This window comes from Dermochelys coriacea, chromosome 1 (assembly GCF_009764565.3).
Source record: "Dermochelys coriacea isolate rDerCor1 chromosome 1, rDerCor1.pri.v4, whole genome shotgun sequence".
Lineage (NCBI taxonomy): Eukaryota > Metazoa > Chordata > Testudines > Dermochelyidae > Dermochelys > Dermochelys coriacea.
The window spans coordinates 258,082,153-258,106,308 of record NC_050068.2 but is presented as its reverse complement, the minus strand read 5'-3'; the positions used below and the strand labels follow the sequence as shown (position 1 = coordinate 258,106,308).

The following is a 24,156-nucleotide window of genomic DNA, read 5'->3' as shown; positions in this document are numbered from 1 at the left end:
GATTTAGGTTCGATATCTGGAAAAACTTGCTAACTACAAGAGTAGTTAAGCTCTGGAACAGGCTTCCAAGGGAGGTTGTGGAATCCCCGTCACTGGAGGTTTTTAAGAACAGGCTGGACAAACATCTGTCAGGGATGCTCTAGGTTTACTTGGCCCTGCCTCAGCACAGGGGGCTGGAGTCGATGACGTCTCAAGGTCCCCTCCAGCCCTACATTTCTGTGATTCTATGTTCAGTCGATGGAGTTGCACTTGTGCCAATTTGTATCAGGTCCGAATTTGGCCCTAGGAGCTCAGATACTGAAGGTGGGAAGTGGCAACCAGCAGGATCTCAGATGCGCCCCCAGAAATAGGATTAGGAAACAGACAGAAATCACTCTCATGAAGGAGGTGAGGAAGGGAGCCGGGGAAAGAGAAGCCATTCGTGGGAGGCCCGCAGAAGGAACAATGCTTGGCAGTGTGGGGTTATTCTTTTTATCCAGAGGGACGTGTTTGCAGAGGGGGCTGGATTTCTCCCCTTGGAGCCAATCCCTTTCTGTGCCCGAGATCCGATCACCTGTTCACTGAGGTGAGGCAATGGGCAGAGGAAGGGGGGGTCTCGTTCCCTAGGAGAATGCCAGCGGGGAAATGGAATGTGCCCTCAGATAGGTAGGTGGTAGAGACAGAAAGATCCCTACTCCCCCATTCACCCTCCCTTGTCCTACTGGAGATGCTTGTGGGACAGAGGAGGGGAGAAGGGTACAGTGGAAGCTGGGGTTCATGCCCCCCCCGGGACCCCTATAAATACCAATGCGCTGTGATCATGATGACGCTCTGAGGGCACTAATTGTGCCTGCCTAGACTGTAAGCTCCTTGGGGCAGGGAACTCCTCTGCTGTGTGTCCGTAATCCCCCACCTTGCCCACGACCCTATAGAAAAACTCCCCCTAGAGAGTAGGTCTCAGCAACCTGCTCCATCCAGCCTGCCTCCCATGCACTGCATTCTCACAGCACCCAGCTGCTCTCTGCATCTCTCCTTTCCTGCTTTCACTTTCCTCCACTCCCCCTCATTCCTTCTCCGTCTCTGGCTTGCCCTCCGTCACCATCTGTCACAACCACCCCCTCATTCCTGTACTCTCTCTCCCCCTCTTCCTTTCTCCCTCCCTTCCTCTCTCTCTCCATCATAATCACTCTGGTACTCCCCTCTTTTCCTTCTCCCCGTTCTCCCTCCCCTACTATTCATTCTCTCTCTCTTATTCTCATGCTCGCTCTCCCCCCCACCCCACCAAGTCTATGCTGATTGGCTGGTGGGATCATTCCCGGGAGTAACTGACATGCTTGCTATACCTAACCCTGTCCACAAAGCCCCCACTTCAGTGGATGGAGAGCTAGAGAGGGGAGTCCTGGCTCCACTGAGCAGTGCTGGGAGCTGGGTCTGGTCCCTGCAGCAGGCAAGCCCTGGAAACCAGATGGGAGAGTGTGAACAGCCAGATGTGGCAGTGCTGGAGGAAGGCAGAAAAGTCCCACCACCTCTGGAGCAGCAGAAGAGGTGAGGGCAGCAGGCACCTCTGGAGAGAAGTGTGACAAGCAATTCCAGCCCCTCTAGGACTCAAACCACACAGAGATTTCATTGGGAAATTTTTTTTAAAGGAGAAGAAACAATATGACAAACATTCTTCCTGCGTGTGGAAGAACATGTAAATCCCATTGACACGTAAGTACCAGGCAGATCTGCCTCCTCTTTCCACCCTCTCCTCCAGGCGCTCTCATGTGCAGAAGTTGGTTCTGCAGTCCTCCCAGACGGAACCTGCTGCCTCCCCTGCCCTGCTCCGTCCCCACAGACTGGTGGCTGGAGATGGCCATGGTGTCTGTACCCAGTGCTGGGGGTGAGAAAGTCATGAACTGGAGTAGGAATGAATGGGGGCAAGGCAAGGTGGGAGGGATGGAGAAGGTGCAGGATTCGAGAGGGATGCTATGTACATTGTTGCAGGGAATTCTAGGTGGGTTTCCCATCACTTACAAAGCTGATCTATACTTCGGTGATTCCCCTCTCTGCTCCTTCCACTCCCTCCCCCCCAATTTCTCCCTCTGATTCCTTGTTTCCCACTGATAATGTGGAGTAAAAAGGTTTCTTATTCCTAAAGACTTTGGATTTATTGGATAAAAATAGAAATTGGCATTTAACTCACAAACCCTCACCTCCCTGGGACCCCAACCCCTAAGCACAAACACACTTGTACCACTGTTATTGTTTATTTGCATTACTGGAGCACCTAGAGACCCCATCAGGTGCCCCAGTACAAAAAGTCCTGGCCCCAAAGAGCTTATAAGTTAAGTAACCAGGTTTTTGATCCTATACCCCAATAGTTTCCTTGACCTCATTGGGTCCACCACATCTGCACCCCCGTCCCAGAAGTCCAACTGCGCCAATACTCCCATGATCCCCATGTCTGCAGTCAGAGCGCTCACTGAGATCCCTTGCCTCTACCTGCTGCTCTTTATGGGACTTAGATTGCAGCACTCCTTACTTCCTGCCATCAGCCTATTCCTGTTCTCTAGGGATGTCTACATGGCACACTAAGTCTGGGCTCTGACTCAAATTTGAGCTCAAGCCCCCTTCCATCCACACACAAATCAGCCTGCCTGGGATCAGCAAGCATGGGTGGGTCAGAGCCTGAGTCCAGCTGAGACTCAGGTCCAAGCCCTGTCATTTTGCAGTGGGGAGGCCGGTCAAGCCACTGACCTGAGTCAGAAGATCTGCGTAGCACAGTATGGACATATTAGCACAGCTGTAAGACTTGGAGCCAGCAATTGTAAACTCAGGCTTACAATACAGTGTGGATGCTCAAGTGTGGGCTTGGAAACACTGAGTCCACAAGCCCAGCTCCCACAGACCTGGGCTTTACTGTGCAGTGGGGACATACCCTCTATCACTCTACCTGGCCTCCATGCCTGCCACTCCCCTGAAAAAATGAACACGTATCTACATCACTGAGAAGGGTCTGGAAAAGCTTGGAGAAGAGCTCAAAGAATCATAAAGGTTAGAAATTGGAAAGGATCGAATCATAGAATCATAAAACCGGAGGGTTAGAAGGGACCACAGGGGTCATCTACTCTAACGCCCTGCCAAGATGCAGGATACGCTTTCTATTCAGTCCATCTTTCCTGGCCAGCGCATGGCAGCCCCTTGCAGTGTATTCTCAGGGCTTTGCCTGCCTCATATTAAGTGGCCCAAGTTTCCGATCCTCGGTCCGTTCACATATCCGGGCAGAGTTCCTCTGGGCGGTCCTCTGACTCCCTTGATGCCTTTGAGGAGCAGTGGGACCTATCCAGGGTTCTCTGCTCAGTGTCCCCGTCCGGTTCCCTTCGTTTGACCCTTTGATCACACTCCTGTCCCTGTTATTTCATTAGTTGTCCCCCGGAATTTTTTGGTATCTAGGTCCTGTGGATCTCCCTTTTAGGCTTGGGGGGATCCTTTAGCAGTGGACGGGCTTCGCCCGCCCACTTCCCGGATCCCAATTAAATTAAGTGGCCCAAGTGATGGGGCTTCCATTGCAAAGTTATTCCACAGTCCAATGGACTTCACCGTCAGGAAACCTGAGCTTCCCATTGTTCTATTTCATCCCATTACACCTCCCGTAGACTTCCCTAAACAGTTTAGCTCCCTCTCTGGGCATTTCCACTCTACTCCTGCCATAAACCAGAAGCTCATTCAACACAGATAACAAGGATAATGTAAGGATGTCCTAGTTGTGTTCGGTAGAGAATCAGGGCAGAGGGTGCCCGCTGGAATGTGGGCACAAGTAGAAAGTGTGAAACACGGGAGGTGCGGTGGTGACCAGAGGAGGTGTATCTGAGAGGCTCATCACAACACATTCCAATATTATAAGAACCAGCCCAAACCTCATATTTTGCCTGAGGCTTCCAGAAGTTTGATTAATGTTCGGGATTTTTTTTAGATTTTTAATATCAAATTTTGCCTGCCCTGGTTTTGTACGGTTTGAAAAACACCATGAGGGAAAATAGTTCTTAGCCTATTTCAGAGCTGCTGGAGGTGGGTAGGATTGGAAATCGTGTCCTTTGAGATTCCCAACCTTTGTTATTAGGGAAAAGCTGGGCTAAGCTTTGAAACATTGAGGGGTCTCCTGGCCCAGACCCTCAGGTGAGACTGCGGTGGGGAAGGTGCCATCTATTCCTGGGGCTAAGCATCCATCCCCTTCCATGCAAGTCCTCCCCACTTACAATATGGCTATTTGAGGAGCTAACCAAGCAGTGGGATCAATACACCAAGGGATGACAAAGGCACGGGGCTGCCATTTGAAATCTGAAAGGGGCTCTTCCAGATGCTAGTCCAAGAGCATCGCAGACATGCCACCATAGAAGCCTCCGGCATAGCTTGGGGCAAGACGCTGTGTCTCCACGTTTTGCCCTGTGCTGGGCTGCGGCTCCCACATGGCCCCAGCCCCGCCCCAAAGAATCATTCCCTCCTGTCCCATGTTCAATCTCTGCCATTGTCAGTGGAGATCTGGCACACACACAAGCTGCCTGTTTGTTCAGGGTTCACTCTAAGCGTTTCCATGCCAAAGCCTGATGTGACGAGCAATTGGGTATCAAAAGATTAAGAGCCCTTGAAGTTTGTTTTGGTGCTGTGGAGTGGTAAGGCAGGGACTGCCCCTTCCATTAGGGACTTGGATTCGAGAAGACTGAGAGCTGCTGCTGCGGTGCAGAGAGAGTGAGAGCGGGTGGTCGCTGGATGTATAACGCCATCTGCCTCCAATGGGAATGTTATAAATACTCCGTCTCCTCCTTTATTCATGTGCAGGGATGATGCAAACGTGCCTCTCCTTCTTCCAGGACACTAAGCCAAGCCTCTGATAGTTGCTCTGGACTCCAAGGGGATTTCTCAGCCTCAGTAGTGGGGGGTGTGGGTAGGGGTGGACAATAATGTCCTAGTCCAATTGCCCAGGCAGCAGTGTTGATGCAGAGAGCACTTAGGCAATGTGGAGGCAAGGTCTGGGTGGGGCAGCTCCACTGAGGGACCCTGCCTGGGAGTTCTTTCCCAGGACGGACGTAAGGATTATGCTTCTGGGCCAGTGTAAAGAGGCTTCAGCATACATGAGAAGCAGGCCCCCTGAAACTAACTTTACCAGCCCCTGAGCCATTTTCAATAGGAAATGGAGGCCTGTGATTGCTCCCTTGGGCTCTTTCCCCTGGGAAGTCCTTTGGCTGTATGCCAGGACATTTTCCTGCTGGTCCCAATCACCCAATGGTGGTTCTTAAACAGCTGGTCACATCTGACATTCACCCATATGCTCCAGAGACTCCAGCATCTGAACCCCCTCTCCTTCCCACCTGTGGCTGTGCCCACATGTCGTTATGCCTGCTGTTTTACCTGTGGCTTGTTCGGCTCTGACTTTTAAAGTGTAAATACCTTTCTTCTTCCTCTTCTCCTGCCTCCAACTCTCCAGCTGACCCAGTGAGAGCTCGCCCGATCCTTCCTCTGCCATGGACTCTCCTGCTTTCACCTTCCCCACTCCTGTGGCTTCTGAGGAGTGGAACATCTCCACCAGCTGGGCAAGTTCTACCCTGGGGAACCTATCCACAGCTGCCAGCCCGGGCATGGATGTCAGCGGAGTCCTCATCCCCCTGGTCTACTTTATTGTCTGCGTGGTTGGGCTGGTTGGGAACTCCCTGGTCATCTACGTGGTCCTGTGCCACTCGGTGAGCGAATCGGTGACCAACGTCTATATCCTCAACCTGGCGCTGGCGGACGAGCTGTTCATGCTGGGGCTGCCTTTCCTGGCTGCGCAGAACGCACTCTCCTACTGGCCCTTCGGCTCCTTCATGTGTCGCCTGGTGATGGCCGTGGATGCCATAAACCAGTTCACAAGCATCTTCTGCCTGACTGTGATGAGCGTCGACCGTTACCTGGCTGTGGTGCACCCAGGGAAATCGTCAAAGTGGCGGACGGCCCGTGTGGCCAAGGCCGTTAGCGCCACGGTGTGGGTGCTGTCATCAATCGTGGTGCTGCCAGTGGTGGTGTTCTCGAACGTCCCCCTGGGGATGAGCACTTGCCACATCCAGTGGCCCGAGCCAGCCTCCATGTGGAGAGCTGGCTTTATCATCTACACGGCCGCACTGGGCTTCTTTGGGCCGCTGCTGGTGATCTGCCTCTGCTACCTGCTCATCGTCGTCAAGATCCGCTCTTCCGGCCGGAGGGTGCGGGCCCTTTCGGCCAAGCGCAAGCGGTCAGAGCGCAGGGTCACTCGCATGGTGGTGGCTGTGGTGGCTGTCTTTGTGCTCTGCTGGCTTCCCTTCTACGTGCTCAACATCATCAACGTGGTCTGCCCGTTGCCCGAGGAGCCGTCTCTCTTCGGGATCTACTTCCTCGTCGTGGTGCTGCCCTACGCCAACAGCTGCGCCAACCCCATCATCTATGGCTTTCTCTCCTACCGGTTCAAGCAGGGTTTCCGCAGGGCCATCCTGAGGCCGTCCCGCCGGGTGCAGAGCCAGGAGGTGGTGGCATGTCCCGCAGAGAAGACTGAAGAGGAGGAGGAAGTGGAGGAGAGCGGGGTCAGCAAGATTGCCCAGAATGGCAATGGCAGACAGGAGTGTCCCCTGACCAATGGAGCAGCAGGAGGCAGTGAGCAGAAGCCACTCCCGGAGGAGCCTGGGAGCTGTGATAAACCCAATGCACTGCACATCAGTTATTTGTAGAGAATGGAAGGGGGAGGCTCTGTCCCTCTGTCTCCTGGACACTCCAGTCTGTATCTGTGGGGGTTTGCAGACTGCGGGGCAGCAAGGTCTAAGGTTCCGCTTGATGAGGAACCGTAGATGAGACGAGTTCGAGGAGTGTCGGGAAGGGCAGAGCGCCTCCAGTGACTTCAGAAATCCCTGTGGGAGGGGCAGGGCAACAGCATCTGGGCTGGGCTTGGAAGGGGGGACTGGATAAGGGCAGATGGGTGTGGGGAGCTGCAGAGGGGAGTCCAGCACTGAATCCCCCTATAACCCACATAGAGTATTATGAGTGGTTGCTAATTACTCTAATGCCCTCGTCAGCTGCCCAAGTTGTCCCAGTGTCCATGGGAACCAGACACTCTGGGGCAGGATCATGGGGACAATTCCCACCCTCCAAAAAACACATACAATCTGCCCCCTAGGGTTGTCATAGAATCATAGAATATCAGGGTTGGAAGGGACCTCAGGAGGTCATCTAGTCCAACCCCCTGCTCAAAGCAGGTCTAAGCCCCAATTTTTGTCCCGATCCCTAAATGGCCCTCTCAAGGATTGAACTCAAAACCCTGGGTTTAGCAGGCCAATGCTCAAACCACTGAGTTATCCCTACCCCCCGTCCAGCTACTCTAGTATCTCTTGGGGACAGCTCCCCACCTCCTGTGTGACCTGATATCGTCTCAATTGCATGGAATATCCTGGTTCTTTAAAGGGTTCTCATGTCCCACCTGCAGACTGTTCTAATAGGGCTGGTTTAGGAGAGTGGAGCAGAGTATGAGACACACCCTTCCCCATCTCGCGATCCCAGGGTTTCATGGTGTTATTGTGCCTGGTGGACAACTGAAGAAGACCAAGAGGCCACGGATTGGGGGCAGGGTGTTCTGCAAGCTGTAATTTCCACCACCCTCCTCCATCTTATCACAAATAAACATGAAGATTTAGGACCCCGTGAACAATTTCAAAGGATCAGCGTATGATTGCGCGGGGAGGATGAGAGCGCATGTGTGAAAAATGGGGGTGTCTGTGGGCAAGGGGGCAGCTATGTGGGAGTTAGGATTGCCAGGTGACTGGTTTTCAACTGGAAAGTCCAGTCAAAAGGGGACCTGTGCAGTGTCTGGTCAGTACTGCTGACTGGACAGCAGAAGTCCGGTTACTGCATTGACCAGCCTCCACTGCCGGGTGGGTGGGAAGAGCAGCTGCTGCTGGAGAAGCTCAGTTGATGGACTGGAGAGAAGCTTAGGAACTGGCTCCCAGCTCCGGCTGGGTCCCGGCGTTCTATGGCCCCTCGCTCTGGTAACTAACCACCCCCATGTCCCCTGACTCTTGCTCCAGGGACCGACACCCACCTCTGCTGGGCCCCTGATTGCCCCTGCCCTGCCCCAATTGGGCAAGCAGGCAGGCTCCGCATCAGCTCCTCCCAGCCCGCTCTGCAGGTGGCAGACGAGTCCCATGGGAGGGTGGAGCGAGCGACTGGGAGGGGGCTGTAGTGTCTGTTTTTTAAAAAATTGGAAAGTTGGCAACCATACTGGGAGTGAGGGTGTGAATTTTTGTGAATATGGTAATGCCCATATAGATGTTATGGTGGGCAGATTTGTGTGTGTGTGTGTACAAGGGTTTGGGACTGTTTTTTCCATGGGTGTGTGTATGTGAGGTTTTGTACAGGTACAAGGACTGATTTTGTCTCTGTGGGGGTATTTGTACAGGTGCAGGGGTTGATTTGTCTTTGGGTGTCTCTGTGGGGGTGTCTGTACAGGCGCAGGGAGTTGATTTGTCTCTGGCGGTGTCCGTGGGGTGTCTGTACAGGTGCAGGAGGTTGACTTGTCTCCGTGGGGGTATCTGTACAGGTGCAGGAGATTGATTGTCTCTGTAGAGGTGTCTATATGGGTGCAGGGGGTTGATTTGTCTCTGGCAGCATCCGTGGGGTGTCTGTACAGGGGTGGGTGTGCATGGGTACGAAGGTGGTGGAGAGGTGGCTGCATATGGGGGTGTATGTCTGAGCATCTCTCCCTCTCCCTTGCTCCATTCCTGCAGGCTCTGATAAATGCCTCTCCCCATATCTTGAACTTTCCTATAAATGCTGTTGCTAAGATACAGCAATCAGTAAGAGTGACTTTAAATTCAGAGTCTTCGATAGGATTCTGGGCACCTTCCTCCAGGGGCGGCTTTGGGGAAATTGGAGGCAGCGTGGGCGTGTGTGTGTTAAAGACCAGCCAAAAGGAGAAAGTGCTCCAAGAGATAAGGAAGATCCTGCGGGATGTGTAAACAGTGTCTCTCTGGGGCAGAAATACTTTTCAGTTCAAGGGGCACCTCCGAGAGGGAGGGGGCGAGACTGTGAGGGGCTAGTTGGGTCATCGTAGGGAGCAGCCACAAGTCCAAAAACACAGAACAGATTTGAAGCCGGGGTAGAAAAATGCAGTGGGAACAGCAGAGAAAGGAGGCTTGAATGGTGAGATCAGCCGCACAATGGAATCACGTTCCTGAGGAGCAAATTCACTCAGAATCAATATGTGGCTAAATAAGAACCTGTTGATCACTGTGGGGATACCCAAGCCCAGGGAAAGCAGCCAGGGCTGGGCAAGGAGTGTACTCGGGTGGGTGTCTTCCAGCTGGACTGGCTGTCAGGGAGGGTTAACAGAGACTGACCCAGCTGTCTTGGTGCTGGATTGTCTGTGACTGGGGGTGGGGTTGGGGCTGATTCCCCTAACCCTGCAGTCCCAGCACTGGACTCTCTGTGAGTAATAACCCTCCTCCCACTCCAGACCCATCCTTTCTTCTCTTTGAACCCAGTATCTTGGTACCAGACAATCCATGCATAAAGAGTAATCCCCACAAATCCCCTTTTCTGATTCCTGAAGCATCCACCCTTTGCCAGATATTGCAAGACTCTCTGGTGAAATGCATTCCCTTTGCTTGGCCGGGAAACGGGTGCACATATAAAGATAGATATATATCACAATGTGAGATTTCAGGGCCTTAGTATCTGATCTCTTTCCTTGTAAATCACATGTTGTGGTGACTCTTCATGTCTCCTCCTTTCTCCTATATCTTTGGAGGCTCATCCATGCAGAGATACACTCTTATGGACTCTAATGCAGTCTGCAGTCTAAGGAGCAAACCCATAGCAATTGCAGGGAGTTAGCCTATCTCAGTGGCTAGCCAAAAAGACCATTCTGACTGTGGAAAGAATTCCAGCTGTCATCTGGTCACCAGGAAGAGACGGGATCATGAGATCCCCACCAAACCATGACGACCTTCCAGAGCTCCCGTCTAAGGCATGGTACAAGAGGCAACAGGTGCTGGAGAGGAAAGGGCCTAAATTCCACAATGACAGAGGTAAATAGGTAGATGTCTTGATCCTGCTACTAGGTGGTATCACAGCAAGGGCAATGCTGGGTAATTCTGAAGCAGAAAGGACTGCTGGAAGACAGTAGTGAAGATGGCATTGGACTTCTGGGAAGGGAGACAGCTGATGGCTTATTTCTGAGCAGTGAGAGGAATGAGTATAGCAGCCAGGAGAGGACACAGCAGGAGAGAGGCAGCTCCGAGTACATGGAGAGCAGACACATGAAGGTTTCCCATCTCCTTTTAGACTGGCTACATGACTGGTCTAGCTCCTGCCTTAGGGAGGGAGGGATCCCTGGCTGTCAATTATATTATCATTGTACTATGTATGCCACCTTGGCCATAGGATGAAGTAGAAACCCTTTTCCAGGTTGATGGATTAGGGGGAACTCATGGTCAACCTCTGTAGCCCCCTCTGCTGCAAGAGATCAGGAATGAAACCTCAAAGACATTTTTGCCTGCAACCCCTAGGTGCAGAAACACTAGGCTGCTCAGCCCTGCAGACGGGACTCAGAGTGCTGTTGATTTCACTCGGCTGTGCCCACTGGAAAGGCCGCTCTTTATCTCCCAACATGGAGCTGGTTGAAAAACGGTATGTTTGGGGGGAAATGTTCAACCATTTTTATTTTGTCAAGCTATTTCGTGAAAAATTGCAACACGTTCTAATTTTTGCACAGAAACAAGTTCGCCCTCCCACGTTTTCTACCTTTCCCTCCTGGTTCCCCCCTTTTTTCCAGTTGCAAAATGGGGGGGGGAAGGGGGTGGAGAAAACAAATAGAAAATGAAAATGGGAAAACAAATCTTTTTTTTTTTTTACTTTTTTCATCAAAAAGTCAGAAAAAAAAATTAAAACCAAAAATTGTCTGCAGAATTTTCCCTTGTTGTTGAAAAGGCTGTTTTTCCTTGAGGGGGAAGGGGAGTGAAAAATGTCAACTAGTTCTGTCCCACAGCCCTACCTGCCCCTGCCCCTCCCACTGCTGAGTTCACAGCTGCTGCCTGCTTGTGTTGCCATGTGCAAATTGCATTCATGTGGCTGGCCCTGTGCATCCCTTGTGGTTTGGGCCCTGCAGTGGGCTGGCTCTGAGAACGATAGGGGCTGAAGTCATGCACAGCATCTAGTTGAATTCTGGACATGTTCAGGGGGATTTGTTCTAATCAGACGTGGAAATGGATTTTTCTATTCTGGCTGCAGAGACACAGAGATAAGGGTACCATCAAACCCTCCGCTACACAAAGGGTTTCATTCTTATCACGTAGAGACTAGAGCTGCAAGTCTAGCAGAGGCCACAGCGCTTCCAGCAGCCCCTGCAATGCCTCTTTCCTGCTTGTATTTGATCATAGTCAGGGTGCTTAGAAATAAAAGGACCCCATTCTGCTGGCACTGCAAGAATGTGTGTGTGCGCTCACCAGCACACGCGTGTGTGTGTATTTAAAGCCAGGCTCTGATTACTGACCTTGAAAATATACTCACAACACAACATCCTATGTACCCCCACTAAGCCACAGTCTGCACCCACACAATCACTGAGCTGTACCTACTCTGCTCAACCATACCCTGCTGCTGTAACTTTGTTGAAGAGAACTTTGCAGAGATGAAAAGGGCCACATGGAGGGGTTCAACCTAACTGAGGGGAGGGCATGTTACAAGGCTGTGCTGCTTACACAGCCTGCACTTGATATCCTTCTCAGCTATTTTCAGGATTGTTTTCAGCCATTGTTTACACGATCCATATGGTAAAACAGCAGCTCCGATAAGGTGAATGGCAAACCTACTGGCACGTGCCTTCGCTTCTGAATTGTTTGGAGCATGGGTCGAGGCTGGGGGTGGTTTCTAAACAGTTCTTGATGCAGGGGAACCAAACAGATAAAAATGCAGAGAGATGTGAACAGATTAGATGCTCCCTGCTCTCCTGGGGAATGCAATAGAGAACTGAAACCCTTTATCTGCTTGAAGGAGTGGAAAATATGCAAATATTTGCTCATGAAAACTTAGTGTTCTTTGCTTTCCCAAGCTTAAGATATGCAAACGCACGCATAAGGCACCCACCTTGCACAGATCTCACACCCAGACACACAAAACTCCCAGCACAGAAACACAGACGCAGCGCCCATCTAAACACATGCACGCTCAGCGTAACATGTACCATCTAATAAGTATACACTCGCCTGTGGGACACAAATGCAACCCTAAAAATATACATGCAGATGCATACATGTAAAAACATATATGTGCATTCTGACTCATGTAGGTGCCTATGCAGGCATTTAGAAACACGCTTGCAACACATCCTGTTCCCTGCAAATGGTGTTATATCGGTATCTCCAGTTAAGTGAGGAGCAAAGGGCTGTAGTACAGGAAGACACCTTGCCTAGCACATTCTGTGCCTGTCATAGATATCTAGCCATAGATACAGCTGCACCCATGTTTTTAAGTGCTGCAGTAGGCAGGGCTAAACTGCTTGGGCACCATGGCTTCATCCGACACTCACTGCAATAAGTGGTAGTCTTTCCACTGACCATAGTGGGATTTGGGCTGGGCCCTAAGCGAAGAAGACTTATAGTGTTGCCAAGACAGGCAGCTGCACTTCCTGCTCACAACCGGACACAGAACATGCCAGTGTGGACAAGGCTTGAAGCAGAGAGAAAGTCTAATTGTGACTGTAAATGCTGCTGCCCGTTTCTCCTGCAGGGGGAGCTATTTGCTTACATTGGCCCCTATCTGGCTAACCTGCCCCCCCCCCCCCCCGCAATGTCAGTGGCTGTCCAGTTCCCAGCAGGGCTGTCAAGGCAGATTTGAGGGGGCAGGAGTAGGGGTGAGCAAGGCCCAAAACATGAGATTCCCATCACTCCCTTGCAGAGAGTTCCTAGCGGTGGCCAAGGTAACACTACCACACATGCTGCCCAACACAAAGCATGCAGAATATTTCCTCGGGGTGGGAGGTGGGTAGTTTTGTCCTGCAGAAGTGGGGTCTCCCCACCTGATAGCGCCCTGTGCTGGGAGGGGCATAGTCTCCTCCACTGATAATGTGGAATTGTGCAGGGCAGCTGAGTGTGGGGCTGGGCATGCCTTTGGGGCTGGGCATGAGGCGAGTGGGAGGAGAGTGGGTCATGTGAGCAAATGGGACCCTTGTGTGAATAGCCAGGACTGAGCAAATGGCTTAGGTGGCAAACCAAACCAGCCCTGCACTCCAGCTATCTGTGAGACCCCTCTCATTTAGGTTACTTTAATGTGCTCCTCGCTGCGGGGTCCTGGGCGAAAGGCTCTGCAAATGGGGCAGATGCAGGGGTGCAATGTCACCATCTGTGCACCACGAAGCAAGTGCATTCGCGCTGAGCTGCTGCACAGGAAGAACAGACGAAAGCAGAAACAAACATGGACGCAGGCAGTGCTTCACATTTTCCAAAGGCGCCCTAAAATCCTGCAGCTGCCCTCCCTAGGACATGGACCAGTTTGGGGCTCTCCGTCACTGTCATTTCAGGCTCCATCTAGCCTTAATTCATCCTCCAGCAGAGCTGAGGGTGGCACTGCACTGGGTGCATAAAACATAGGCCTCAGAGGGTCTACTGACATGAAGTAATTTAGCCTCATAACACCCCTGCAAGGTAAGAATTGGGGCTGAGATGATCAGATGTGACTAGTAATTCTGGGGGCCCAACCTGAGCTGCCTTAAAGGGGCCTGGTTGTCAGAGGGCAGGAGCTCAGCACTTTCTGACAATCAGGCCCCTTTATGGTGTCTTTTGGGTACCCAAATATTCAGGCACCTAAAATGACTGGTCATTTTTCAGTATCTTGGCCTATTGGCCCACTTCACTAAGGCCAGGAGAGCCTAAGTGACTTGCCTGTAACACAGTGAGTCAGTGGCAGGGCTGGGAAGATAACAGAGGACTAACAACTCCCTGAGCTGACTATTAGAAAGCACTCACTCCTTTCCAGGACAGATCTGGCTCTGCTTCTAAGGAGTAGGCCCTGCTCTGAAAGGGGAATCAGCTGTTGAGTTGAACAAGTAATGGGGGGGGGGAGGGGGAGAGAGAGAGAGAGAGAGAAAGGAGGGAGATTGCTTAGCCTGGTACAGTCCAGAGCATGAGGGAGGGACTCACAAAGGACCAGACCCTCCTCCAAGGGAGGATGGAAAAGACAGTAATTACATAAGAGCCCTCGGCCAGCAGCTGGTTTCAATCAGCTGGGCCTCCTCTCACGGGCTCCTCTTCCAGTGCTAACAAGGAGCAGCTGAGGATACACGTAGCTCAGTGCAGGACCTCTCTTAAGGGGTTCAGAGGTAAGGGGTTCCCTGTCTTCCACTTGCAAGGCAAAGCACCTGGAGAGTGGGAAGGGGTGGAAATAGAAAATGATTATCCTTAATGATAAAGGATAAGTGGCTGGGAAGAAGTGGGAAGGGGCTATTTGCCTGCCTCTAGATATGCATAATGCTTCCAGCCTAGAGAAAGAACTAGCTCTGCTCAGTGACTGTGGATGATGCAAGGAAGTATGTGTTTGTGCACTCGCGTGGGGTGCTTGGACTGCAGGGGGTTGGAGGAGCTCCTGTGATTAGGCCAGGAAGTGGTCAGTGCAGGGGAGGGGAGGGGACAGTAGTCTTTCTCGATGGGTTAGGGGCCACTTGCAGGGGATGGGTGGTGAGGAGACAGGGCAGGGGTCAGTCTCTCTAGATAGGTTAGGAGTCATGTGCATGTGATGGGTGGGGAGGGACAATGTAACGAAGGGGACATTGGGGAAGCTCATTTCTTTCACCCTCCAGGTTTTGTCCAGTGGGGGATGGGGGAGCAGCTGCACTTCAGCAGAGTACTGGAATCCAATCTGGCAAGAGCTTTCCTGGGTTGGCTTCAAGGCAGAGAGAAAGCATATGTGTGCGTGTGCGCAAAGCCCTGTGAATTCCCCATGTGCTCTTGATCAGATGATAAAATAGCTCATATAAACTGTGTTTTCACCCACCCCGCTAGCTCACACGAGTGTAGCAAGAAGACTGGAGAGAAGATGGAAGCCAACCTTCTTCCACTGCTCCAAGGAAAAATGTCTCCCATAGATAAGGTGCTGAGCTCCAAAAGGGGCTGGAAAATATCTTACTTGGAAATATTCAATAGCTCCCAGATGAGCTAGGCGAGGGGTCAGCAACCTTTCAGAAGCGGGGTGCCGAGTCTTCATTTATTCACTCTAATTTAAGGTTTTGCGTGGCAGTAATACATTTTAACGTTTTTAGAAGGCCTCTTTCTATAAGTCTATAATATATAACTAAACTATTGTTGTATGTAAAGTAAACAAGGTTTTAAAAATGTTTAAGAAGTTTCATTTAAAATTAAATTAAAATGCAGAGCCCCCCAGACCGGTGGCCAGGACCCGGGCACTGTGAGTGCCACTGAAAATCAGCTCGCATGCCGCCTTTGGCATATGTGCCATAGGTTGCCTACCCCTGAGCTAGGCTAAGATGACTCAGAGATCGGCTCTACCTTCATATTCCCTCAGTGCTATGGCTTCACTTTCACATCCTGCAGTAGGCTCCCAACCTTAAGAATAATAATGCTTAGCGTTCTACAAAAAATTAACTAATTAAGCCTCACCACTAGACATGGGAGGTGGCCAATTCAGGGTCCTGGGGCATAATCTCTGTCACTATCAACTAGCACAACTCCATTAGCATGGAATTTGGCCTAGCATCCCCATTTTACATATGGGGAAACTAAGACACAGAGAGGTGACCAGGCAGGTCCATGGCAGAACCCGGATTAGAAGTCAGGAGTACTGTTGTGAATTGCTGAAGAGCACCTCCGCCCTGGTGAGTCCACCCTGCTGGCTGGGACAAAAGGGGTATGTGTCTATGGGCGTTCACTTGTGGGGGTTCCAGTAGATTAGGCAGGGTGATAACATCCCCAGTGCTCCCCCTCCCTCCTTTGCCCCATGCTCTCTGCAGATATTTCCCCAGACTTTCCATTTGCTTTACCAGTGGTGCTGGGGTTCTTGCCAAGCCACAGCTACTCCTTGGGAAGCGAGCTGGCTGTAACCGCCTCTGACTCCCGAACTAAACAAATTGGAAAAACTTTTCCTTTCCTCAGGCTCCCATGGCCTGTTAAACATTCTCCAGCTTCCCTCTGGAATTACAGGAGCGGAGCAAACCTGCTGAGTCGACACTTATGCTCCATCCCCAGGAACGGGGCCCCAGGCGTGAGCCAGATCTGACTAAAGAAGGAGCCTGGAAGGCCTCTGGCTTAGCTGCATAGGGAATTGAGGGTAAAGGGTACCCTGCAACAGCGTGGCATCTCAGCCCCAGGCCCATCACATAAGGCCCATCACAGATGGCATGATGAGCTAGCCCAGGGCTGGCTACAAAGAGCCACGTGCACACCTGGCTCGAGAGCGTTAGCTGGAGAAGCGTTGGTGCGTGGGCTTTCCCCAGCGAGGTCATGTTCCAGAGCGTTTCCAGCTGGCGACGCCCTTTCTGGGCAAGATTTCAGGCCGAGGACATGACCCGTGGGCCAGAGAGGGAACCAAAACAGGGAAGAGACAGATCCCTGCCCCAGTCAATAGGAGGCGCTGTAAGGAATGGAGCAGAGGAGGGAACACTGGGGAAAGCCTGCCCTAGCCACCCAGTAGGGGCTGGGGGTGAGCAACAGCTCTGCCCCAGTGGCAGCAGGGGGGCTAATGCATGGGAAGGCCAGTAGTGCGGAGGGGGTCAGGCGAGGGGGGGGGGATGTTTGTACAGGGCTCGGGGGGACGCTGGGCTGCAGCAGAGCAGAGGGGGCTGGCAGGGAAAGGTCAGGCCTGGAGGGACTGTGCCGGCCAGAAGGGCAAGTGATGGACGGGGACTTGCCCAATGCCCCTGCTCCCCCGGGACAGCCCCTGTGCGTGTCAAACCCGAGCAGGGAGCTGCTGCCGCTGCCCCCGGGGGGCCTGAAGGCAGGGCTGCGGGGGGGGGGGGTCTCCTCGCTTTCCAGCCTTCCCCAGCCCCACGCAAGGGTTAAAGGCGGCGGTGCGGGGAGAAGGGGGCGCGCCGGGGGCGGGGAGGGAGGCGCAGCCCGGCTCTGCGCCGAAGCCAGCGCTTTGCGGTGCCCTTGGCAGCAGCGAGCGAGCGAGCTCCCCGCGCCCTGGGACTCGGGGCGGGCGGCGCCAGCAGAGGCTGCCCGGCCAGCAGCGGGGCGGGAGCGGCTCGCAGCTCGCAGCGCAGGGGGATCCTGCCGCCGGCGGCCTGTCGCCTCTCCTCCAGGGTGAGCCGGGGGCGAGGGCTGCGGGTTTGATCGCAAGCGCGGCTCGCCGGGGCCCTTTGCGCCCCCGCAGCTCCGGCCTCGGCGCGGCCGGGCAGAGCGGAGCAGCGCCACGTGCCTTTCCCGGCCCCTTCTGCGCCGCCCCTCGGGGGCTGGAAGGCGCCTGCTGCGGGCGCGGCGCAGGGCCAGGGGTGGCCCTCGGATGGCTGCCCCAGGCTTCGTGCCGCTGAGAGCAAAGTTGGCCACTGCTAACTAAGCCTCCAGCGCCGCCCCCCCCCCGCAAATATTGCTACTCCCCCATGGGGGGCTGAGCTGCAGAGGGGGGAAATGACTTGGCCAAGGCCACGGACTCAGTCAGTGGCAAAGGACTCAGCAGCATGTGGTTTCTAGTCCTGTGCGCGGGTCACCGGGCCGCACCTTGTGACCTTGGGCGTGATGGAACAGTACCCACTGGGGCCTGAGCCGGTTAGATGCTCTCTAACGAGGTTTAGGGCAAGACTCCAATTAAAGAAAATAGCCATTGCTGAGTGAGCCGCAAGAGGTTTGTCTGGGACCCTCCCGCAAGGTTAGAAAGTGATTTGAGGCTCTCACGAGCTAACAGGTTTATCGTTCTCCTACAAGATCTCCTGTCCTTCCTGATAGCAGCAGACAGCTCAAGAATACCCTGGTAACGTGCTTTTCCCCCCACCTCCTGATATGTCAGGGCTTCAGCTCAGAAGTAGGTATGGTTTCGGCTTTACCAGCTGTATGAGGTGAGAAAATGACCCAAGCAGGATGTTTTTAGTGTTGTAAGGTCACGACCCTTATCGCAGAGCTAACCTCAGACCTGAGTTTGTTTTCCTCACCAGGGGCTTCTGGATTTGCCTCTTCTCCTTTTATTGCAGCCTGAAGATTGAATCCGCAGGCACTGGTGCCCTGGGTTCCAATGGTTGCACTATGAGCGCTGGTGCTGTAGGTTCTGGAGGACAGGCCTCCTCTTAGTGGCAGGACTCCAGGGAGTCAGGCATGCCCTAGCAGTGACACCACTGAGACTTGGACTGCATCCTTAGCCCTCCAGGGACAGCCATGTATTAGATTCCAAAGTGGCAGCTCTCTACAGAACAGTTACTAACTCTGTCTTTCTGTCTCCTTCTTTCCCTCTCTGCTCCCACGATGAAATGAACTGGCGTTAGCCACAGAGAATGGAGATGCAGTGCCCTGCCCTTTCATGTTGGCCTCTACCTTGGCTTAGTCATCCCCTTCTTCTGTCTCTCTCTCTTACTGGCTCATGTCTTCCAGGTCACTATGGTAATGATTCAGCTACGAGCTCACGTGGCCTTCCTTGTGCTCCCTCTGTTTGTATTTGGGGCACCTGCCGATGAGCCTGACCCCAAAGAAGCAACAACGCTCCCAAATGGCTGCAGACGCTGCTGCGACCCACTGGATTCCCATGGCTCCTCAGAGGTCACCCCCGGCCCTTCCGGACGCCATTCTTCACTGTACCCGATGCCGGAGGTGCGTCCATACATCAACATCACCATACTGAAGGGTAAGTGCCAAACCGGTATGCCTGGGACCCAAGGTCTTCTTGGGAACCAGCTTCACCCTAGTGAAAGGTAAGGTTCTGTGCTGGCATATCGGTGCCCACAGACTACCAGTGACTTCAGTGTCACCATACAGAAGGGCAACTGGTACATGCTAGCATAGCCAGTGCATTTGTTATACTCATCAAACTCCCCCAGTTGCCAGACTGAAGGGCATGCCCCAGCATATCCAGTTCCTGATGTCCAGACTGATGGATGTCTAGTTGTCTGTCATTATCAAGGGAATGTGCCCATGCTGGTACGTGTAGACTTAGGCTCATGTCACCAGAGAGGTGCAATCAGCCTGTAGAATGCCGGTTTTCCCCTGAACCCAGCAGTCTTCCTGCTGTAGCCTCTGAATTCAGGGGAGCCACCTCTTCGCCTGATTTCCACTGGCTCCTGTTTATTGTCACTGGGGGAGAAGCATCAGCAGTTGCCTCTTGCCAATCTGAACCTACTTCAGGATCAAGCTGTCCTGTAGTGCAGAGGGAGGGAGTAGCGGGTCTTTCCAGCCAGGAAGAAGGAGAGGGTGTGCGGTTAACAAAGACACAGTGCCAGCACTAATGTCCTGTGCGGGGAAGGCTAATGGGAGGCCATCTCCGTGGATCTCATGTCATCTGGGAGAGGGAGGAGGGGAATGACGTGAGCCCTAACATTCACTTTTCTCCCCAGGTAGCTAGGAGGATGCTTGCATGAACACCCCAACACTCATATTTGCAAAGTGTGACTTCCAGCCAAGACCTGCTCCAGGCAGCTCCTGCTGGCTTAGCTCAGGGTGGAATGGGGGTGGCTCCCCAGTGCAGATCAGCTACTTCCTCAAGGGTCCCCATTTGAATCTCAGCTGTGCTTAATGCATAGGATGTGCATGCATGGTGAGTCCTGGCACCGAATGGGAGATTCTGCTCTTTGGACCCAATTCATCATTGCTCTGCAGCCCCTTTGTGCTCGCTAGGCATAGGGGTGCTCAGAACCACCTCCAGAACAGCTCCCAGCACTGGGGGCATTCTGGGGCCAGAGCAGGGAGGGGGTGGCCGGGGGAACCGGTGCTCAAGGCAGTTTGCGTTCCTGCAAAGCCCCAAAGAGGCCTGTGAAACAGGGTAACAAGTTAGGGGTGCCCTAGCCTGTGTGGGAGGCTGCGCTGGCCCCCACAGCCCCTGAACAGGGAAGGCACAGACTACCTGTGCTGGTGTCTGCACAAGGAAGAATCAGGTTCTCTGTATACAGCTCTAGTTTCCGGCCACAACCCTGGCCTCCTCAAGACAGCCCAGTGCTTGGCAGCTTTCACCTCTCACTTGGCAGCTTTCACATCTCATGGAGCGTATCCCTCTGCTTTGTTTCCTAGGAGACAAAGGAGATCGGGGGGAGCCTGGGATTCCAGGGAAATGGGGAAAAGAGGGGGCACCAGGCGAGCGGGGCTCCCAGGGTCAGAAAGGCAGCAAGGGGCAGATGGGTGCCCCAGGGGATCCCTGCAAGCACCAGTATGCCGCTTTCTCGGTGGGCCGCAAGAAGGCACTGCACAGCAGCGAGGGCTACCAGGCTCTGATCTTCGACACCGTCTTTGTCAACCTCTATGGCCACTTCGACATGTTCAAAGGCAAGTTCTATTGCTATACGGCCGGCCTCTACTACTTCAGCCTAAACGTCCACACCTGGAACTTCAAGGAGACCTACATGCACGTCATGCACAACGACCAGGAGCAGGTCATCCTGTATGCCCAGCCCAGCGACCGCAGTATCATGCAGAGCCAGAGCCTCATGCTGGAGCTGCGGGAGAACGACGAGGTCTGGGTGCGCCTCTACAAGCGGGAGCGGGAGAACGCCATCTACAGTGATGATGTGGACATCTACATCACCTTCAGCGGCTACTTGATCAAACCCAGCTTGGAATGATCGCCCTCCTCTCTCTCTCTGCCCCCCCCCCCCCTCTCTCTCTCTTGCTCCTCCTCTCTTTTCACTGCCCGCAATCACTGCAAACTACAGGGGAGGAAATGGACTGGGGGCTCCCTGGGAGGGTCATGGGGTGGGAGGGCACCAGGGAGCCTGAAAGAAAACACCAGCTATCCAAATCAGGGCCATCCACGTTCAAAGTGTGTCACTGACTTCCAGGAATGTCCCATTTGCCTTGAATGGGGGTGCCTCAGGTCACCACTAGTCTTGCTAGGCCATGTGAGCCTTCCCACGGCTTAACACAGTGGTAGGGACATAGGTAATGATACAAAGCAAGGGAGTGATGGTACAGTCCGTGGCTGTGGAAACTTTCGCTCATCTGGGACGTAGAGGACCAGATCCTCCGCTGGTGTAAATCGGTGTCGCTCCACTGAAGTCAACAGAGTTACACCCAGGTACACTTGCTGCGGATCTAGCCCTAAGTGTTGAAAGAGAGCGAGACCCTGTCGGCCATCAGCAAAGCTCCCCTCCAAGCCTCCCATGGGATGCTCTCCAGTCTCAACTCTCGTGTCGGGTTCAAAGCCATCTCAGCTTTGGACTGTTCCTTTTCTGGAGGCTGAAAGCAGGCCTGCTCCTGCTCCCCCACCCCCACCAGATTTACACCAGTGTAACTTTCTCAACTTCAGCAGCGTTCCCCCTACTGCATGCTGGTGTGAGAAGAGAATCCAGCCAAGTGATCAGCCACTGGATTCCACTGCCATGGTCCCCTGGGCATGACTGGAACAGCTCTGCTAGGAGACCATCATTCCTTTAAAATCCCACCTCCAATCCATTTGAGAACACAATGGGGAGGGACTGGCTGAGTCTGGTGGTAGGTTATATCTTTTACTACTAATGCACAGGGTCAGCTTCTGTCCAGTACCTCCCTGATACTCCAATGGAAGAGGATAGCCAGTGGTTGCTTGGTAGCCTATATGAGGTGAGTTGGGCATCTCAGTCCTGCTCCCAGTGAACAGGTGTCCACATCATCAAAAACGTCCCCACCTCTGACTCTGTCTCCTTTGCTGGTGATCTCAGTGGAGAAACCACGGAGACTGAAATACACTCCAACCCCTCGCAGTCGGGTCAGACACGTTGGCAGGGCTACACGGCAAAGCTTATGCTGCCACTGCCTGTGCGTGACAGCTGGGATTTTCAGTGGCCCTCAGCGCTGACCTAGCTCAGCTCCCTTTGATGTCACTGGGAGCATTGCCACTGACTTCACTAGCAGCAGAATCAGCTCTGAGTGCTTTTGCAAACCCCACCCTACGTGTCCTGAGGACACAGTAAAGATGAGATGCCAGGCTGCCACTGGGTCCATTTTCCACAGGACTAAACTCACATCAGAAAGACATCAGAGGGAAAGAAAAGGAGAGGTGAACTTGAGAGCACTGCAGGCCAGTTTCTCTCTTGTTCATATTGCTGCCCCTGATTTTCTCAGGATGAGGAGCTCAGGGGAAAGGATCGAGTCCCAGGATCTTCCCCACGTGACCCTCATAACAGCTTGCATTAGCACAACTGGTATGAAAAGCAGGGTCCCTCCAAGGAAGGTTGGTCCTATCAGGGGCTCCATGTGTCTGATAGAATGCCAGGGTGTGATGTATGAGGAACATGGAGACTGGGATTCCCCTCTCCTGGCCCAGTGGAGTGTGGAAAGGCTCCAGAGTTGGGCTTGGGGGAATCGTGAGGGAGCCGCATGCTAGGGGTGAGGTTTAGGAGTGAAGGAACTAGCAATTGAATTCCTCTCCCTCTCTTTTTAGAAGCCACAGACTGCCAACCCAGCTGTTGTGTATTTACAGTGTGTGGCGTCCCTGTGTCTCCCCAGAGAGCAGCAGGAATCTCTAATGCTGAATAACTTCCAGACCTGAGCTCTGAAGTCCCTCCCTTTCCAATGCCACTGTTTGCTTCTGCAGGGCGAGGGCCAGCTCAAACATGCCAAAAGGGCAGCTGGTCGGTGCTTAAAATGCATTGGGAGGCAGGGGAATGTGCGTTTCATGGGCCAGCTTCAGCCCCTTGGTGCTAAACCAGGTTTCAAGAGTCACTGGTGCTTATTGGGTGGGGTGTCAGGGTAGCAGAGACGCACAGTACTGTGGACTTAATGGTGCTTTACATTACAGAAAACTACCAAGAACTTTTGTATATATGTTTTCAGTTTTATTAAAACTTTTTTTTGCACTTTGAGATGATTTCCCTTATAGGATAATTTCTTTCTGTCTCCAGTCAGGTTAAGGCAGGGGGCCCCACTGGTCTGGGAGGCCAGAAGACCTGGGTTCTATTCCTGGTGCAGTCACTCACCCACTGAGAGACTCTCAGTGCCTCTGTTTCTCCATCTGTCAGAGATAATGATGCTCAACCTCCTTTGTAAAGGGCTTTGAGATCTATGGATGAAAGGCGCTATGTGAGATTTGTCATTAGTAGGACATTTCTAATCCTTCATAGAAAATGTTCTCAGCTACCAAAGCTCCAAGACAGTGCAGGAGTTACTGGAGAATAAACTACTAGCGAAGGGAAAAGTACAAGTTGTTTGAGGTGTTTTTTTTAGCTGAACATGGGGAGGGAGCTGGAAGTCGCTTGTAAGAGAACAGATGTTTTTTCTTGTGTTGTTGCCGATCTTGGTCCTGGTTAGCTGCTCTACACAGGAAGAACGGGCTTTCCCTGTGGTATTTCCAGGAAGATATGGCATCTGAATCATAGCGGAGGGAAATGAAGTAATTGAATGAACGTTTACAAACGTCAGTAATGTTACGGGGCGGGGTGAGAGGGGGGAGTTTGAGAGCCAGGTTGAGGTGATGGCTCAGGCTTGGGAGGTCTGTGGGAGAAAGTGGAGGACTGGGGATGGCTCAGCTTAGGGTCTTATGTAAGACCCTGGTCTCAGTTGCCTCATGTGCCAGAAGGCTCTGATTGGTTTGTAACTCATTTGGGATGGGATGGGGCAGATATAATTACATTCCTCCTCCCTCTCCGCATGGTCCCAGTGCCAGTTCCGGACTCCAGGCTGGACCCTGGCACATCTCCGGGTCCTGCCCGAGCCGCTGTGGCTTTTCTCTCCCATCCCCACCCTTAATAGAACGAAACAAACAGGAAGATCCTCAGGAAGTGCAGAGCATGCTCACATCCCAGAGCCATCCAGTGGAGATGCTGCTAGAATCGGCCATGTCTATTCCACCCCAGTGCAGCCCCCTGCAGGAGCCATTCGGTAGGGTGGGGTGAGGGGCTGACGTGCTCAGCCTTTGTGTGACTTGAGCAAATAATGCCCTTTCTTTTGTTCCCTCGCTGATCACCCCCACCTCATTCCACACAAGGGGAAGCTGCATTAATGGCCTAGCTAGCTTGGCCGCCTGGCACTGAGTGATGGGCCATCCTGACCCACTGAGAAGGAAGGTGCCTGGCACACCAGTGAGGGCTGGCCT

General features: G+C 52.9%; 2 protein-coding genes across 5 annotated transcripts; both read left to right on the top strand.

Annotated features, from left to right (window-relative positions):
- Window positions 1-215: 215 nt before the first annotated feature.
- On the top strand, window positions 216-7,670 carry SSTR3 (somatostatin receptor 3). Its single transcript, XM_038368897.2, has 2 exons — window positions 216-1,689; window positions 5,444-7,670. The coding sequence occupies exon 2, from the start codon at window positions 5,481-5,483 to the stop codon at window positions 6,690-6,692; it is 1,212 nt and encodes a 403-aa protein (XP_038224825.1). The 5' UTR covers window positions 216-1,689; window positions 5,444-5,480; the 3' UTR covers window positions 6,693-7,670.
- A 6,548-nt stretch (window positions 7,671-14,218) lies between these two features.
- Window positions 14,219-22,927, top strand: C1QTNF6 (C1q and TNF related 6). 4 transcript variants are annotated; one of them, XM_043520351.1, is made up of 3 exons: window positions 14,219-14,326; window positions 18,537-18,786; window positions 20,163-22,927. In XM_043520351.1, exons 2-3 carry the CDS (start codon window positions 18,543-18,545, stop codon window positions 20,708-20,710), a joined length of 792 nt encoding a protein of 263 aa, XP_043376286.1. In that variant the 5' UTR covers window positions 14,219-14,326; window positions 18,537-18,542; the 3' UTR covers window positions 20,711-22,927. The 4 variants fall into 4 exon arrangements, with proteins under 4 accessions (XP_043376286.1, XP_038274507.1, XP_038274498.1 ...); XM_038418579.2 differs by lacking the exon at window positions 14,219-14,326 and adding an exon at window positions 14,392-14,533; XM_038418570.2 differs by lacking the exon at window positions 14,219-14,326 and adding an exon at window positions 17,048-17,261.
- The last annotated feature ends 1,229 nt before the right edge of the window (window positions 22,928-24,156 follow it).

Bases quoted from the DNA above. Each gene is read 5' to 3' on its own strand.
- SSTR3 (XM_038368897.2), top strand. From the start codon at position 5,481: ATGGACTCTCCTGCTTTCACCTTCCCCACTCCTGTGGCTTCTGAGGAG.
- C1QTNF6 (XM_043520351.1), top strand. From the start codon at position 18,543: ATGGTAATGATTCAGCTACGAGCTCACGTGGCCTTCCTTGTGCTCCCT. The intron at 18,787-20,162 runs GTAAGTGCCAAA...TTTGTTTCCTAG, and splicing joins CAACATCACCATACTGAAGG to GAGACAAAGGAGATCGGGGG.